Source organism: Actinia tenebrosa, unplaced genomic scaffold, assembly GCF_029948245.1.
Source record: "Actinia tenebrosa isolate PJP-AT-01 unplaced genomic scaffold, QUT_ActTen_1.0 PGA_scaffold9__36_contigs__length_13948895, whole genome shotgun sequence".
Classification (NCBI taxonomy): domain Eukaryota; kingdom Metazoa; phylum Cnidaria; class Anthozoa; order Actiniaria; family Actiniidae; genus Actinia; species Actinia tenebrosa.
In genome coordinates, this window is record NW_028292586.1 from 3,192,203 (window position 1) to 3,211,132 (window position 18,930).

At 36.6% G+C, this 18,930-nt stretch overlaps 1 protein-coding gene across 2 annotated transcripts in view; it reads right to left on the bottom strand.

Moving 5' to 3' along the window:
• Positions 1–827: 827 nt before the first annotated feature.
• The window catches only part of LOC116302396 (LIM/homeobox protein Lhx9), a 30,299-nt gene continuing 12,196 nt past the window's right edge, over positions 828–18,930 (bottom strand). Inside the window, exons 4-6 of one of the 2 annotated variants that reach the window (XM_031711683.2) lie at positions 17,177–17,433; positions 11,972–12,267; positions 828–2,472 (exon numbers count right to left, since the gene is read on the bottom strand). In XM_031711683.2, the coding sequence (XP_031567543.2) occupies positions 2,156–2,472; positions 11,972–12,267; positions 17,177–17,433 (870 nt within the window). In that variant the 3' untranslated portion in view covers positions 828–2,155. The remainder of the gene's footprint in view (positions 2,473–11,971; positions 12,268–17,176; positions 17,434–18,930) is intronic. The other variant, XM_031711684.2, reaches the window with a different exon arrangement.

Sequence of the window (18,930 nt, forward strand, 5' to 3'; positions counted from 1 at the left end):
CAAACGGGTCTGTTGTCGAGAAAAACAGCGGTATTTACCAAATAAGAAAGCGGGATTACGTCATGTTTGCGTCTTCACCTTCATGCCATCTTCATACACCCTAGACGCAATTTTTTTTTTGTCTAAAAAATGTCACAGGTAGCTTTCTTTGCGGTCAGTGAAAGTCTACGAAGCACCAACGTTTTGAATGAACCAATAGGCTACAACTATTGCGTCATTCCTAACACTATCTACCAGACTTGCTTACACACTTTCTTTTGTTAGCACCAATTGTCTTACTATACTTTCTCCACACTAAGCCCAGTGTTTCACGTCATTCTTCGTCACTGTGTTGCTGTCACAAAGCAATAGATGTGAGAATGTATTATGTACTTATTGACTGAGTTAGGTCGGGCCGTACGGGAAACTATTTGGCTCGAGGTGATGCCGTACAAATGACCTAGAGCCAAATATTTTCCCGTACGGCCCGACCTAACTCAGTCAATAAGCATTTTATCATATGACCCTCACGAAAAGAAAAATAATTAAAAAAAAGAAAGCGCGCGGATTCAACCCGTCCGGCCCCCATCACGTGACTTTTTCCAATAGTTTTATTAGAGCGCGCGAGCAGGGCCGTACGGGTCATATGATAAATCTGCTTATTATATGGAAAATTTTGAAATGAAATGAAATGAAATAATTTGGAGGAAGACAAAAGTAACAGAAATAGCTTTAAAGTCGTTCAATTCAGCTATATAAGCTCTATATCAGCTCGAGCAAATTGTACAAACGAACAGACCATGGATCTTAAAAGAACGCTTTTTAAGATCCATTACGGAACCAAAGTAATTTGTTCTAATTTTTATTTACGTTTCCCAGTAAACAGTGTAGTTTCTTTAGCGGTCAAATGTTTATTGCAAAGAGCATATTAAAAGCTGTCAGCAAGTGCTCATCTAAGATTGGAATCAATGAGTTCCGATATTGCTGGGTTTCGATCAGCTGAAAAAACAATTGAATTTCATTACCATGAGCACATTGCAGCTGTTGTGCACTATTTCACTGTACCACGAAATTGCAGTGCGCTCATCCACCATTTAAGTCAGTGCACACAACCTTGCAGAAGTAGAGTAGAATTTTATTCCTGTATTGCTGCGCGTAACAAGCTCTATCGTGTGAAGATACCCTGCAATGTTGCTGGCCATCACGTAATATTTTCAGCCAATCAATTTACGTTTTTTTTGTGTACCACTGACAAGATACGAATAATTAAGTTATTTTGGTGTACCGCTGACCAGAATAATTTTATTATTTTGGTGTACCGCTGACCAGAAACATTTGATTTTTGGCGTACCGCTGACCAGAATAATTATATTATTTCGCTTTACCGCTGATCAGAATTTGGTAGCATTCCTTTATTTATAGCTTTTTGATGCTGGAAAAGGTGCTACATGTGACACCTTAAAACACTGTGTGCGCAACAAATGCACCATGTACCGGTTACATACTCCAAATGTTGCTGACCTAGAGTACGTACACGGTACGACATGCCGTAGCACTGAAATGGCCTCATCTTGCCTTCCAACCATTCATTCAATTACAACGCGCAGCTTCAGGTTTCGGTAAGATACGATACGGCTACGAATGTTCCTTATCGTTTCCCACTCATACGAAAACCGTTGTATTGATTGATTGAAGTTCGACTCCATCCAAATGCAAGGTTTATGCTTTGTGCATCAAAATCTCGCTCCAAACGGAGTGTATGAATACACCATGGCGGTAATTTGAGCTTATAAATTGCGCAAGATTCTGCTCTTAATTGCATACAGTTGAAGCGGTTTGGGTCACTTTGACCCTTACCCTAACCCTCGCTTATACTGTTTCAAAACGTTTTCCATGTTTCTGCCACCCAGACGAAGGGCGCGGGAATTTGCCTCGCGTTTTGGCCATTAAATTTCAATTGGTCTGAGTTCGTAATGTTTTGATTGGAAGCCAATGAAATCCAGGAGTCCCGGAATTGGGGGCTCGCAGAAACATGTAAAGCGCTCTTTGAAATATAAAGGAATGCTTGTCTGCAGATTCCACTGTAGTAACAGTTATTGCAATCATTCGAGGCCACTTTTATATTGCAGTCCATATTTGACACCGCTATATGGCTAGCTATTGGTTTCATGAGTCTCTACGCCCCGGGCGTTTCCACAATCGTACTCGTAGACGTTAACTGCTCACACGAAGGAGACATCGGAGACTGTGAATTACATACAGTTCTACGGAACTTTGCCCGCGCATTTTGAAACCAAACCTGTAAAACACGCTTGGTTAAACCGGTTTTTTGAGAGAGTTGTTTTAAGTCTTTTGCGTCGGGGTTGTGATTTATAGCGAAGTAGGCTTTCATTGCTCGAAGTTGGTGGTGTTTAAAGGAGGTTCGAACTCGTTTGGGTCGACCGTCGCTCGTGACGCCATTAAGATCTTCTGGTCTAGCTCCAAGGGTGAATCCTACAGGTTAAAAAAATAATACATCAGTACATATGTATATAGTGTAATTCCTGTTAGTCGCACAAATATTAAAAGTACGATTCCTTCAAGAAATTATAAATGAAGCCACGATATAACGTGCGTTCTGCCCTCCCGCATACACTCAAAACTCGACGGAAACACGCTAATCAATGAGCAACCCGTAAGGACGCCTAAACATGACTGCCGGAATAAAACAGTACGGTTAAAACTTTACTATGTCGTTTTGATTATCAAGCTTATTTCATCGCTGCTATTCCACCAACTACTACAACTACGCTGCTATTCGTAGTCAATGGCTAAGGTATGAGTGCAATATTGTAGAGAAAACCAAACGGAATAAGAATAAAAGGAAATCGAGATTTTCTCCTTTCACCTTCAGCATTCTCATTACCTCTGTTACGCTTCCCTTCTTATCCCAAAAATAGCAAAGAATAGAGGTTTTGCACCATCACGTGCCCACACCTACAAAACAGCTTGGGCTGCCTGTGGTTAGATGGCTGCCGTCACGTGATGGTGCAAAACCTCTATTGTGCTAACTGCACACTCATATCAAACAATGCGCACTAAATTGAGGAATCCGAAATACATTTGCGTCTCAAGAATTCACTTATTGATCATAAATTAAAAGACTCGCAGGCAGAGTATACGGACAGAATCGTAAACATGCACTTAGATTTAGAACACGAAGCACACTCACACAGACACCTTCATTAAATACGCGAACCACAAAAGACACACACGGCCATTTTCCACTCATTGTTGAAAGAACTCGCAGTAAGCTAGCGAGTAAACGTTTACTCGCTGTTCAATCTCTACTTCTCGCGACTTTATAGCCGCAATTTCAAAAAGCTTTTTCACGTTTATTTAACTCCAGTCAGCCATCTCGGAATGTACTGCTTTATTTCGAGATATCTACACAAATCATGATTGGTTAAAATTGAGAATGTACTCGCTGCGAGCAAAAACAGTTCAAAATTCAGTTCGATTCGTTCTGCGAGTACTCGCTGCGAGGAAAAAAAGTATTCGCTAGCTAGGTTCCAGTGATTTCAGAGACGAGTGAAGAATGTACTTTACAAATTAGTTGGTCAAGCACACAAGCGCATCACATAAACACACCATAGCTCACAGGTAAGCACGCACACTAACCGACCTTCACTATAGAACTACAAGGTCAACTATGATTAATTTGAAAAGTTAAGAGGAAAATAAAGATAAGCAATTCGCCGATACCCAGTGGGAATATGCGAACTATAAAAAATGGAACATCTGGCACGCGTTATCTTGCCTTGCGGATCTACATCCAGAAAACACGCCTGACCTTCGCACATAACGTGCCGAGTGAAGGTTCTATCAGACCGGTTGTCACGCGACGGCAGGCGAGTTGAACAAATGACGTACTGATAAAATTAAATTGTCATTAGTTGTAACAGACGCTTAACACACAAATCTTTTTGATCTTGGAATGTTTTTAATACCGGATAGAGATGAAGACAGGGTTCCAGGTTTCGACAGTAAGAGGCCAGTGCGTGTTGTAAATAATCTTATTCACAAGAGTATACATTTATGAATTTTTCAAGAAACAAAGTGGGAGAGAAAGCAAAGAGAAATACAAAATAGAGAAAAAGAAGATGAAATAGGGGAAATAAAAAGGGAGGAAATGAGAAAAGAAAATGAAAAAAGAAAGAGAATAAAGGTTGAAGGAAATAAGAGAAAAACAAAAAACTAAAGAAACAATGAAAAATGAGAAAACAAAATGAGAAATAGAGAAGAGAAAGAAAAAAGAAAATGTTTATAGAAAAAGTCGAGCCAATATAGTTTTCACGAAATATGCCGGCCTCAAACTGAAATATGGCAAAAGTCTAAACACACTTTTTAAGAAATCAAGAGTAGATTGATTTCTATTGATCATCATTTTATGACATAATATGACAAAGAATTTCACCTCAAATGGTATAAATAAATTTTGCAATTCACATACTTTTCAGCGGCTCCCCAAAAAAAAAAAAAAAAAAAAAAAAAAAGCAGAATTTTTGAAGGTTATTTGAAAATTAGATTCGAAGAAATAAAATAGGATGGGTATCGAATTATTACTACAGTTATTTCAGGAAATCAAAGGAATCGAGTTGAACAGTAAAGCGTAACATAATCTCCCAAATAACTCTTTTTAAAAGCTTTTCGGAAATGTTCAAAAGGATTCATCGCGTTTTTAGTTTCTTTTAGGGACTCGCCATCTTGTCTGCTAGGAAATGAGTCTTCAATCTACTTCACACGAGCAGACACAGAGATGGTACGAATAATGGCTTTGAAAGTAGGTTTAACCTTTCAGAAAATGAATTTAATAGCAGGTACGACAGAAAATGTCTCCGCGTGATTGAATTTGTAGTTTTCAATTATAGCATTCGATTTCATCGAAGTGAGTATTTCCGTCAAAGAACAATAGATTGTTTAGGAAAACCAATCGTTCGTACAACCAATATACCCCGTTCCTACGAGAGTGACACTCGAACGAAAATTTCAAAATCCAAGATAGTCTTTTCCACTCATGGTTCAAGGATATTTTTGTGAAGTGCTCTTCAGAGAGCCTGGATTAGTCCTTAAGAGATTGACTTGTTTTATTCGCCCTTTTTAAGAGCCTAACACTTGAGTATTGCTCAACAAGAAAAAAAAATAAAAGTAGAAGGAATATAAACAACTTTGAGGACACCATTCACGTTTGCAATCGGTTTTTGATTGAATAACTGAGAGTTTGAAATAGATAGAAGTTTTTAAGGATAGGAAGAAACAACTTCAATGTTTTAAGTAGGCACTTGGATCTGATAAAAATCTGACAGAGATAAGTAGTTTTCAATCATGCTTTAAAATATGGATGGAACAAAAAAAAAAGGGTTTACAATTGACCCTATAGTCATGTGGATTTAATTTTAACTAATTTTCGTTTTCGGCCGCCGCATTTTCGAAATAGGTTATATTGACTGATCTGCTATAAAAATAGTGATCTGAACGAAACCTCGGTAATCCAACATGGCTGCCACTTTTATCATTTAGGAATGATTATTAGTTAACTACGAGGTTATCATCCGGGTATTTTGGTTTTCACGCTTTTCATAAAAAGAAAGAAAGAGCTGAACTGAACTGAACTGAACTGTTCTTTATTTATACACGGGATTCCTTCAAATTATCACATTCGTTTTACAAGGGAGCCGTGATTTAAAAATGATAGTTCAGTGTAGAATTAAAATGATCTAGAATATAGTATAAATAGAAATGTATATATATATATATATAGCTATTGTATAAATAATAAAATACATACAGAAAAAATTATAGACCATTGACAGACAGGTCAATATTTTTTAGTTTGGATTTAAAGTCGTTAATAGATTTGGCTTCTCTGAGATTTTTAGGTAAAGAGTTCCATAGTTTAGCACCTCTATAGTTAAAACTGCGCTTTAGAAATTCAGTTTTGGGGTGAGGTAGGCATAGTTTTGAAGTACATTCTCTTAAATTATAAGAAGTTTTTTCATGTACATGTGAAAACCCCTCAGATATGTTAGAGGGATATAGCTTATTCACAGATTTGAACATAGAGACAGCAAGAGCCTTTTTGCGTTTATGCTCAAGATTTTCCCAGCCAAGACTTTGTAAAATATCAACAGATCTAATATCATAGTCTGACTGGGTTATGACTCTTGCTGCTCTGTTTTGCAGTTTTTGTAGTTTTTCGGCAAGTTCTTTGTTTAAATTACCCAAGAAAGAAAGAAAGAAAGAAAGAAAGAAAGAAAGAAAGAAAGAAAGAAAGAAAGAAAGAAAGAAAGAAAGAAAGAAAGAAAGAAAGAAAGAAAGAAAGAAAGAAAGAAAGAAAGAAAGAAAGAAAGAAAGAAAGAAAGAAAGAAAGAAAGAAAGAAAGAAAGAAAGAAAGAGTGACATTAAAGCGTGCGATAAAACAACGCATCTCAACCATTATATTTGACATCCTGCATGGCGGTCTTCGGGCTTGTTTTACCAATGCCGTCAGACACCGCGACCACGTCGCTTCTTGATAATCATCCTGTTTTACTTGACGATGAGAAAGTTTAACTCCTGTCAATACGTCGAATCAACTTGATAGATGTGCAAGTAATAAACTAAGAGAATGATGGTATATTGGAGTCAAGTATTTATATAGAGCTGACGATGGGACTTCTGGTGCACATCACGACGTGAGGAAGGGCTGAGAGAGCGCGCTCTCTTTATCGCTGAGGGGAGTAGGCGAAGTATTGTATTCAGTTTTAATATAAGCGGGTCCAAATCCTGGGGAAAAGGGGTTAGTCATAATATATCTGATTTATCTGACTGAAGGAAGGTCAATATATATCTTTCCACAAAAATGGGTAGAGGGGAAGAATATTACAACTACGAAGAGGTGTCGAAATTGAATTCCTACCGTGCATTCCTTGCTAATCAATAAATGAATTCTCTCAAGTTCTGAGTTTTGATGCAACACAATGCGACTACTAAAGCAAGAGATCCGTTCATAGTCACGTTTAACGATATTCACCCGCTGTTTAAATATATATCATAACATGATCTTACTCATCTTGGATAATTTGACCCGTAATTGGTGGACTAAGCGAATCCTGAGTCATGCGGACTTAATTGATGAATGTGTGAGTAATAAGGGAACAGAATACGATACTATATCGTAGTCACGTTTTCAATTTTTACCTGCTGTTAATCTTCTTTACTAAAAAAGAGGAATTGACGGTTTTCACAGCCGCCATGTTGGATGAATTGGAAAAAAAGAATCTTCATTAGTCTCTTTTGTTATATCATCCAACATGGCCGCCGTGTCTTTTGTAATTTATTCTCTTGGGAATGATTGAAAACCAGCAATGAGTCGAGTTGCAACTAAAATGACAAAATAGACCTCCTCGGCTTCGGCCCAATGTTTTCCATTTTAGACCACGTGTCATTCCCTAGAGTATCATTTTTTTAAATTGTTGCCCATGAGAAGACACATGAATATACAATTAAACAAACGCATTCTCAAGGGAATGACACGTGGTCTGAATGATAAAGAAAAAAAATCGAGGTCCATTCAAGTTCTGAGTCAACACGATCCTTGTCAAGATTGCTTTTAACGATAGGACTGTTTGACACGAAGTATGATTACATTCATTGCAATTTAAAAAAAATAGCTTTTTGACTGATCGAATGCTATGGTATCATGCATTGTCGGGTTCAAACTTAAAAACGGAGACCGAAAGGTATGCTGGTAAATGACATGATTATACTCTGATGTATTCATTTGAGATACAGTCAATTCAAAAAATGTTGTCGTCGACCAACTCAAGCCTACGTGACTGGACCGAAAGGAACTCTGGGTAGCAATCATTGAAGCCGAGTTGACTCCATAATTTTATCTGACTAGTTATGCCTGGTTTAAAGCACGAACCTTCGTAGGCGTGCGGAAATGTTGAAGGAGACTTTTTTCAGTGCCTTCATATTTTCGGGATTGTGAACTGAATCATAACTACTTTGTTTTTTTCCCCTTAAACCCAAGAAGACATGCATTTAATGGATTTTTTACTCGCCATTATTATCTTTGCTACTAGCGGGAACAATTAATTCAGAACGAATATTTAACCGCTTCAGTGATTTTTACCCATATTCCTTTCGGTCCAGTAGCGTAGGCTCGGAACCGGTCGACGACAGCGTTTTTTGAATTGACTGTACACAGTGGAAAAGCCTCCATGCTTTCTGCCAGTGCAATAATTCATAAACATCCCACGAGCTCTATCCCTAGATACATCTAATTAACATACTTCCAAGGTACCATTTCGGTAGACCTGAGCTTCTGTTTTGAACGCAACAATGATTTTGCAACTGAGTGTCTTCAAAGACATCACAATTTAGTGTATGCAAATACATCCCAAACATATCACAATAATGAACTATTTTGATTTCATTTGACTACGTGCGCATTCAAGATGGAAAATAAACAGAAACACTGGAGCTCGGATGTTTTAGCGAGAAAACTAAGCGTACTCCTAAACAAAAAAAAACAAAACACAAACACACCCTTTTACCTCAAAAACAACACTGAAAAATAGTACAACAGCAATAAAGATGAACGAATGAATAACGAACAACAACATAGTGGTTTCATCGACATCTTTAGAGGGAAGTTATGACCTAAATAACCTAGAGGCTTTTCGTTCATTCTAGCAGTGCAGGAATTTCCAAAAAATGCTTAGCAACAAGTCAAGAAAAGACATGACTAGGAATCCAGAAGATTTTGGCTTTTCTGAAAGATGTTTACTTCAATTCACACAAAAACAGGGACCTATGGAAGCGTCACGTTTTATGACAATGCCACCTCAAGACGTAAAACAGTTTTTCATGAGTCATATGTCAAATCACTGATGTCGTGTGATGACAAAGTCCTCCAAATCCATATTGTGTCATGTTTGACTATCACTCTGTTGCGGTTATGATTTTGAAACTAAAATTATGGTTGCAGCTGATGCTGATGTTAATACTTCTCGTTCATATTCCAGTCCAATGTTCGTTGGAAGTGTTGGGGGGGGGGATCCATTTCCAGAACGGCATTTCTATAGAATTCTATAATTCTTAAAAATATGGGTCAAACTTTCGGAAACTTTACTTCTGGAATCAGTTGTAGGAAGGGTGCATAGTTCTATCCGACGGATAAATCTAATCTAGTGGAGGATTTATCCATCGGGTACTGCGCTATCCACTCTTCGTACAACTGGCTGTTAGTTGTTTCAGCAACTTGAGGAAGATGGAAACAGCTACACTATCGAAGCGAAAAACAATAAATTTGCTTTAACTAAAATAATATTACCGAACATAAGTTCGATTACGATTATTATTGCACTGTCGATTCAACTACGCCAATATTAGGGTGTGCCGTGAGGAACATTTGTTCAAAGCGAATCAAACAATTTTTTTTGAACTCAGACGCGCGTCAAGTGTTAGAAATAAAATTTCAGTATCGGCAAATATATTTTCGGAAAGAAAATCGTCTTTGTTTAATGAGAGTATCACTTAATAGCCCATGCAGGGGCTCACAAACCAGTGGTCCTCGTTCCATGATCGAACCGGAATTTAAAAGCTGGTTTTTGCGGACGGACGAAAGACCGGCGAAAAAGCATCAAAGCACAGGAGAGAACCGACTAAAAACTCTATCACACTATAAAAAATAAAATTAAAATAAAAAACATCAAATCTCGGGTAGCATTGTTAAGAGGCAAGCGCTGAACTGAATTACGAGAATTGACTTGTCGCCTTTAGCAAGTTTGGCGACCCTTTGACTGCTTTGACTCTGCACGCCAGAGCTTTGCCGGTCAGAAGGCTTTTACATTTGAACAGAGTATAACGTTGCAGCCGTTTGTTGAAAGAAACTTCTCGTCATTAAGAATACTTGGTACTTCCACCTTCTACAGACCTGTTAGCGCCATTAAGCGACATTGAAATTGAATAAGAGAATAACATAAAGAATTCTAATTGTCTTTGTCGTAAAAATGACTCCATCAAAGTACAAAAGCTTTATCACTGCAATATGGTTTAAAAACATTATACCGTTCGGTGAATACGAGTCTTGGCAATATATATATGATTGGAAAACAAATTACTTGAATTCGGTTACAATAAAAGACCAGATCCCACCAACACTGTCATTGACTTTAAGAATATATTTTAAAATAGGGTCGGTAATACATTTTCACCAAGACTTGAAAAATCGATTCAATCAAATCTTTCCAAGATGGCCGCAGAATTTAGCAACTTCAACATATTTAAGAGCCTTAAAAATTGGCCAACAAGTGTACGTAGACTTAATGAAATTAAAATACAAATTTAGTTCGTAGCTTGGAGTGGTATAAGCAGTTAACAATTACTAATTAGTTAATTCGTTTTCCAGTAAACTCAAGGGTGTTAATTCAAAAAATCGAATTTAGTACAACTGGTTTCGAAATGATTTAAATAAAAAAAAGCTTCAAAAAAGAACTGAGCTTTGCTAAATTTATGGGGTTTTGTCAGAAAACTTCTTCAAGTGAAAAAAGAATTGGTATAAGATAAGTCGGGAGACCAAAAACGACCTGGAAAGGAAAAAAGCTGGATTGCTTGGAATTGTGCAAAAATGGTGGCGAAAGATAAACTGAAATGGATAAGGAATGAAAGTCTTATGGCAATGCTAGAACTGATGATGAAAAATTTAGTTCTGTTTGCTTTGTTCGAAATTGAATAATTCGCTTTATATTTCCGTACACAGCAGTTTAACTACATGTGACTTCTGGGACTTATAAGATAATACATACTCTAGAATCACGAGAAGTTACACTATTCAGTGACGCTACGCTATAAAAACAAGAGCGCGCTAATTTGGAGTTCAGAAACAAGAAATATACTTAGTATCTTGCCGCGCAAATGAGCGGTGCCCTTAGAAATCAATCACTTAAATAGGCGTGTAATTTTTTTTCGGCGAAAACAATAAATCAAACTCAAGCAAAAGAAAAGAAAAGCTTTGAGAATATCTTATAATTTATGCATTTTGATTCTTCGTTTAAATTTCTGGATTTGATTTTTTATCTTCTTTGTCTATCGATGGTGTATCAAAATTTCAAGTGCGCAATTCTATGTAAAGCAAACATGATAACAAAGATCTTATTTTGCTTGATAGAAGCTAATTCGTATTGAGAAAAGTGTACTCAACCACAAATTTGCTTTCAACAGGCTATTGTTTAAATCACCGCAAAAGGAAGCCGACAATGGGTCGAGTAGCCGATTGTTAAGCCATTTGAACAATAGCAATATCAACCAATCTACATCGATAACAATCGATAACATTATTTTTGTGGGTTCTTGTCAAGGTTTCAAAATTATTACTTTTCTTTAGTTTTTAATTATGTTGGACAGCAATGATAAAAGATCTAAAGAGAAAGCGTCTTTAAGAACCACATAAATGTAGCCGTTGTTGGAGCTTTTTTTGGTGGGACAAGTCGACAAAACAATGAAAATGAGAACGTCATTCGAAGCACCTGTATTAGGTGCTGGTTAAGTTTTTTCGACCTTGCGATAAAATTAAACTAATCTTATGTAATCCTGTTGGGTAATTAAGGAATTAGTCGAGAAAGAAGATGAATAACAAATTATAGCGTTTTTTTGTGAATCTTAAGATTTGTTGTGAGAGAGGATGTTCCGGTACAAAATGCTTAAAAACTCTTTTTTATAAATTTTCTTTCCTTTTCTTTCCATTTTTTTCTTCTTTCCCTTTCTTTTCCTTTTACCTCCCCGCTCCCGTCTTCCCCTCTCTCTTCCTTTCTTTATTAGTATTATTATTTTGATACAACAAATTCAATTTTTCATCCCCAGACCGGAGCGAAGAATGGGGACGAAGACTTCCCATACTCAATGACTGAGTCAAACCTGTTGAAACAGAAAAACTTGTTAAACAAGACAAAACCGGTTGTCTTACCTGCTAAAGCACTGACGCTTTCGATAGTACTTGCTAACCGTCTTTTTCTTGGTCTTCCTTTCGAACTGGATGAAGTTTTCCCTGAACGCGATTCCTCTCGTAGTAACTCTTCATAATCTTCCTTGCAATATATCCGCATTCCACGCATTCCGAAGTACTCGCCCGTGGCGAGCATGCGTTTGCAGCGATCACAAGCGAAACAGCCGACATGGTACACATGTTCGCGGGCTCGCATGACTAGCTCCTTGCTCGTTATTCCTTGACCGCAAGCTGAGCATTTTTGAACTGAAAATCTCCTGAAAATGATTATAAAAAAGGAAAATTACTACCTATTTGTAGCTTTAGTCTATTGGGTCTGCTTTACACAGAGACTTAAGGGACAGAAAAGTCAAACTTATTTCAAGTTTCCATAGCAACTGAACGAACTACAATTATTACCATTAACCCTGATTGGTTTAATACAGCTTATGATAACTTCAAAATTTAACTTTACAGCCACTACAGCTCTGAGGATCCCTTACAGGAAACAATTTATCGATCATCGATTTATCATTTACAAATTTTACCACACTTCAGACCACGCGTCATTCTCTTGAGAATAAGATTATTCGTTTTTAGTTGCATGTATCCATATTTTATGTGTCTTTTGATGCACAACCGTTAAACAAAGAAATGATACTCTGGGAATAAACAGGAATATTTTATCAGGTAGACTGTTTACTTTGGTTAAAGGCCTCTTTACCTTGGGTATAAGGTTTTCCTCTTTCAGAACACGTGTCATTCCCTTGAGAATAAGCTTCTTCGTTTGAGCTGTATTCCGTGATATTGATGTGTCTATGCGCAATCGATAGACAAAGACATGATATTCTAGGGAATGACACGTGGTCTGATATGGAAAAACATTACGCCCAAGGAGTAAAGAGGTCGATGATAAAGCGAGGTTCAGTAGACAGTTTAATATCCCCAGGGTAGGGGTGAGGGGAGTGAAGGGAAGTATGTCAACCATGTTTAATGTTACACTGCTGGAGTACGATTACTACTCTCTCATCTTCTGTCATTATCTGCCATCATATGCACCCTTTTCTTTTCCTTACATTATTGTTTTAATAGGAACTTACTCAACCTCTTTCCAACCTCGCCAAACCATGCTTTTTATACTATCATTGCCATTATCACCCCCGACAGACATTTCCTCACTATCTCCCATCAAGTGAACTATTTAACTCCCTCGCTCGGTGTCATTGTCTACAGAGCATCTTGGCAGTATTGTTCAATTAACGGTCTTAACAGAGATAAATATTCATTAGTTAACCATAGCTCTAGCACCTGCTTAATTCACCAATAATATCGGCAGCCCTTTGTGAGAAGTTTGAGATAACTGATAACAAAAACCGTCGCAAGGTCTCGGCAAGGGTGCCGTGTACGACGTCTAGACTAACGCTGTTGGCATGGTGAGACTTTCTCACCCCAAATCAAAACAAGAATTTTCATCATGTATTTTGGATGCAGCACGAATGCTCTAGCTCGTCTACTAAATAAGTAACACTTAGTCATCATAGACTGAAAAAAATTGAAATTTCTCGGCTTTGCCGAAACTTAAAAAGTCTTGATTGGCAATTTCATAATTTGAACAAAAAATGGTTAACTTTTATGGCCTAGAAGTTTGGAAGGTGATTAGGTTTGGGTTAAGATGACCGATAATTCAAACTGAATCAGCCGAAGCCAGGTACTTTCTATTATTATGGGAAACATATCGAAAAGGCAATAACAAAAAACACAAAATCAGTTGCTAGAGTTACTGAAAATGGTTGGGGAATTTCCAAAAGTTTTCAGTTATGAAATTGTCATGAGTCTTTTTGCCCTTGGGGTGTTTACGCTTGCTACGGTATGTTGAGCTTATTCATACAAGTTCTACTAAACAAACCTCTGGGCTGATCAAATTCAGGGCACGGCTAACTCGCACATCAAGCCCTTAGCAACCTCTGGGCTGATGTAAGTCAGGACACGGCTAACTCACAGATTGCACATGAAACAACCTCTGGGCTGATTCATAGATCAAATGAGTCAGTTCACAACCCATTTAGTGAGCTTAGAGAAGTAGTGAGCACGGACGTGACGTTCAGACTAAATGTCTTTTTTTTCCTTTTAAATATATTTCTTTAAGATCCTTACCCGTTACATGAACTATTTTTCTCAGGTTTAGTCAAGTCAGATTCCATTTAAAACAGCCGGATATTTGTGAGTGCATGGTTTTGACTTTAAGAGCTTCCCTCTCGGAATGAAATGCTTTTTTGATTCCGCTCACAGAACCGAACTCACTTAAGATATATAAAAAATACGGATATTGGCCACTAATGAAAACTTTGACTATATAGCATGGACCACTTGAAGTGGTTGGTCTGTAATGGGAGAAAATAGAAAAAAGCTTTCGTATCTTAGTGACGCTAAAGCAAGGACAGGACACGAGGTAATGCAAAAAATGGCCAAGAACAATAGAGAAGTGCTTAAAAGCAAAAAGGGACACTTTTGGGGGGTATTTTTAGCTTTTTGATGCTTTTAACCACTTGCCAATACTTACTACACGAAGCAATGGCTCAGCTAAAGTTAATTTTTTCTACGAGAATAATTGCTGAAAGAAAGGCAGAGTTCTTAATTGAAATAAGTGAGGAAAGATCATTGGTCTATAGTTGTTTTTTTCACTTTACCGTGGGAAAGGCAGTACAATAGTACTGAAGGGGTCCAAACAATAGGACTTTTAAGATAAGATATTCTTCGCAATTTTCATTGAGTAGAAGATTGAATACTCGAGATAAAAAAGTTTTGGATAACAAAAAAGCAAATCTTATTTCTGAGACTTGAAAGAAATCATTTAAAAGAGTGCAAAAATTGATACTCAAATAAACCCAAGAAAAGATTAAAGCGAATTTTCACGGAAATCAGTAAAATATGGTAAAAAATCAAAGTTATGAAAAATCTAGGTGCGATTTTATTGACAAAGTTCTTAGTTTTACGGTTGCTAACGGAAATAATAATTTTTAGAATACCTTTTGGCTGGTCATAAATGAATCTGATTGATAGTATTAAGGCGTTGTATTGTCAGTAAATAAAAACGCTTTCCAATGGCAAAGGCCTAATCCCAGGGATCAAAAAAGAGCCAATTTGAAGTATATATGCTCTGCAATGCATATTCAAATGTTTAAGTATAAAAATTCTGAGAATATAAGAACCGTTTTTAATTCGCATTCAAGAATTTTGAATGATATGATTATGAGTATTATCATCAAAACGTCGGCAAGTATAGTAACATGTTATCGTGGAGAGAAAACTTAACCTCACGCGGGACCAAAGCCAAAGCCACATTTGAACTAGAAATTTCCCAACGGCAAACTCAAACCAAGATAGGAGGAATACTAGATTAGTAATATGACATTCAGAAGCAATAGGATTTCTGCTGTTTGCTCAACTTAAGTAATTGTGTCAAGGGGTTTGTAATCATAATGAAATTATGAAACCAAAACTCTATCTTCACTTCGCAAGATAAACTCCTAATACCCCGTATCTAGGTAACGCGTGGTTGACGAAAGAATCCCCTTTGTGCGGGAAGGAGAATTCCCCGAGCTTATAAACCTTAAAGTATATATAATAAATACTATTGTAATGGTTGTATTGACCGATGGATCTTTCTTAGGAGATCGTGTTGACTTCTTATTCTTCCATGCGACAGTAAAAGTGAAGGCAATTGGATTAACCATCATCACCAAACCCCACGGCCCTATCCCTTCAAAAACAAAGCAGTTTCATCAAGAAATTCAGCGTTTAATTTTTGAAAAAGGTTATTGGAGTGATTAAAATGATTTGTTAGCATTTCAAAAACAAACTTTACTCTTGAAAACTTTTTAATCAAAATTAATTTCGACACGTTGCAATTGTTTGGCCTTCTTGGCTGACAGTCTCAAAGTGGTTTTCCCGTCAGTTTTCATAACTCGAGAAAAATAGAGTTTAAGTTTTAAATTAGCCTAGAAAAACATCGCGGAAAGTTATGAAAAAAAAGTGATAGATGGCTTGACAAGGAAAAGATACTACCGTAGTTAGCTATTCATTCAAGACTTTGTCTTGTAAGGTCGTTTTAATATAGATAAAATTATAAACCTGGAAATGAATAGAAAGTCTGTATTCGTTTGTCTAGCTCTAAATTAAGTTTTCAATTTTCATTTCGCTTTTTTTTTAATTCCTAAAGCAATAAATGTCAAAGAAAACAGCAACTTCCGTAAAGCATATAAAAATTCTTTCTTGTAACCGTCAGTGTTAAAAGAGGCAAAGAAAAACAATACTGCCGAAGGCAATATTCGTTTTCAATATCGCTACAGGTAATAGATCGAGCTATTGTGTTGAATAGTGGAATCCTCGTATTGTTATGAATAGGTGAGTTTATCAAAAGGGAAACGTCTCAGTCATATTTGTTTATTATGAATTCTATCTAGCTTTTATTTTACCAGTCAGAAACTAGTCACTGAATCAGGGCCCATTAACCGTCCATCCAACAAAAAGAACCTGAGTCTTGATCCACGGCATACAGTCTACCTTCTCATACGTAGTTCACGTTACAGACAAAATCCCGCTTCAGCTGCTCCTAAAACCTTGCATAAACAAACCTTGCAAATACTCTAAAGCATAATATTTGTATTTAAGAATTCAAATTCGATATTACGTTTAAAAGAATATTTTATACTTTAATAGTATGAGATATTTTTGAGTCTTTTTTTTCGTAAATAAACAAAATGGAATAATATTAAAAAAATAAATCATATTGTTCAAATCATAGCAGAAGGTGACGCACAGTATTGTTTATAGTTTAAACATGATTTGGGATGAATGAAAAACACTGGGGACTTCAATACGTATTGTACTTCTTCAAATACAAAGTTTTTAAAATAAAAGTTCAGAAAACTCTGTCGTTAGAGGCAAATAACTTGACATATGGGGGAAAATCTTTACTGCTTTTGCATTGAGCCATCATAAACACGCCAAATCTGACAAATTATGGTTTAGTTCACAGTCTTTAGGTCTTAAAAAGTGTTATTGTTCGTCGAACGTTATTTCCAGTGAGAAAGGTATAAATTCTCAGTCGTTTTGGAGAAATAATATAACACTTCGTGAAATTGCGATTTTGAAATGAGAGAGAGAGAGAGAGAGAGAAGTACTTACTTGTAATAGTCATCACGGCACAAGATCAGACCGTCTTTGGAAAAGCAGGTAAGTTCGTTGTCAAGTCGCAGATCACATTCGCTACATTTTAAGCAGTCTATATGCCATGCACGGTCCACGGCCATTAAGTAGAAGCGTTCGATAATCCTCAATCCACATCCGGCACAAATACTGTTCTTGTCGAGAGAATTCATTTGACCCGCGCTTGGCATCGTCGCCTGGGAAGAAACAAGACCGCCGATCTTTAATCCAACTTTCTATGAATGAAAATAAATTACGTTTAATCTACCACTACAATAACAAAGTTAAATATATTTTAAGTTAACACATTTTCTATCTCCGGTGTCGCAGATTTGATATTTTTTGTGTCGGCTTCCACGAAATAAATTCTAGAATTGATAAAACAAGTATCTTAATTCTATACAAGACGAAATTACTTGAGTATACTGAAAATACGTTAATAAAATTAGAACAGAGTTCCCGAAGGGCAAGTTATACCAAAGTATTAAATCTGAAAACATTGTATTCCTAAATATAATTCCGGGAAATATCCTATACTATAAAAGTAAATTTATAAAAAAAAAACTATCTACAAGACCTTTAGAACAACTCAGTCCACAGAATTCGTATTGTGAATAAAAACAAACTCGAAATCACAATATTAACAGGAAACATGATTAAAATATCTTGACAGTGAATTTACTAAATGGATATTTTTCATTTAGAGTTCTTTCTTCCCTCGTTCTTCCGTAAATAAAATCAGCATACGTACATATATTGTATTCAAAAAAACGCTTTAATTTTCATACTCGCGGAGTAAATAGTCGTCAAATCGGTTTTTATCCATTCTTTAGCAATTTATTTCTCTAAACACCATTTGTAACGTATTTAATAATTTTCGTACTCTCGTAATTTCTTTAAAAATTGAGTATACAAAACGAGGTCACATGATATAATATTGTAGCAAGAAAATACATTTTTCCTGTGTAAAAAGGCTATTTTTGGAAAGGTTGAAAACCGAAGTAGATTTTATAAGATATGACTTGAGTAACTGACATCCTAATTTTGCAACGCCAAGGCATATGTCGCGCACAACACATTCGATACTTTGGGAATTACTTAAGCGGGAAAGTGCGAGGTACAAATCTTTGGTTTGATTTACGACTGAGCAAGACTTCAAAAAGATATGGAATACATTTACAACTAAGTTGGAAATTGTAATACATACTAGATTTATAGCGTAGATCTTGGATTCAAATCTCCGTCAGCCGATAATCGTTAACTGATATGGCCAGAGTCTTAGAAGTTATCTAACCATTCAAGTATACATTTCCCCCAAGATGGTTTAAATACATACGATACAAGTGCATTTGTTGCCAACTTAGTATTCGTTTGCAAGCATTTTTACGCCGAAGGCCGGTCCATAGACCAAAGGCCTAATCCTTGAGAACCAATCACAAAACGTTCTTTGTGCTTGATTGACAACTCGAGATAAACACAAAAAGGGTTGTTTCATTTGATACTTGGTACTCCCCAAATTTCCGCTTCTGAATATTTGTTTATTCGAAACTGATTAGATCTTTGATCAGAAAGTCTTGCGCCCGAAAAGCGCGGGAACCGGAAATCCCGCTCATGATTGCAAACATATTTCCTAACGGGTCCTAGCGAAAAGGTTGTATATTCTCAATAGAACGCGTTTACTATTGAAAATCCATTGTCTTCTAAGCCCAAGTTGTTTTGGAAAAGATTGCGAA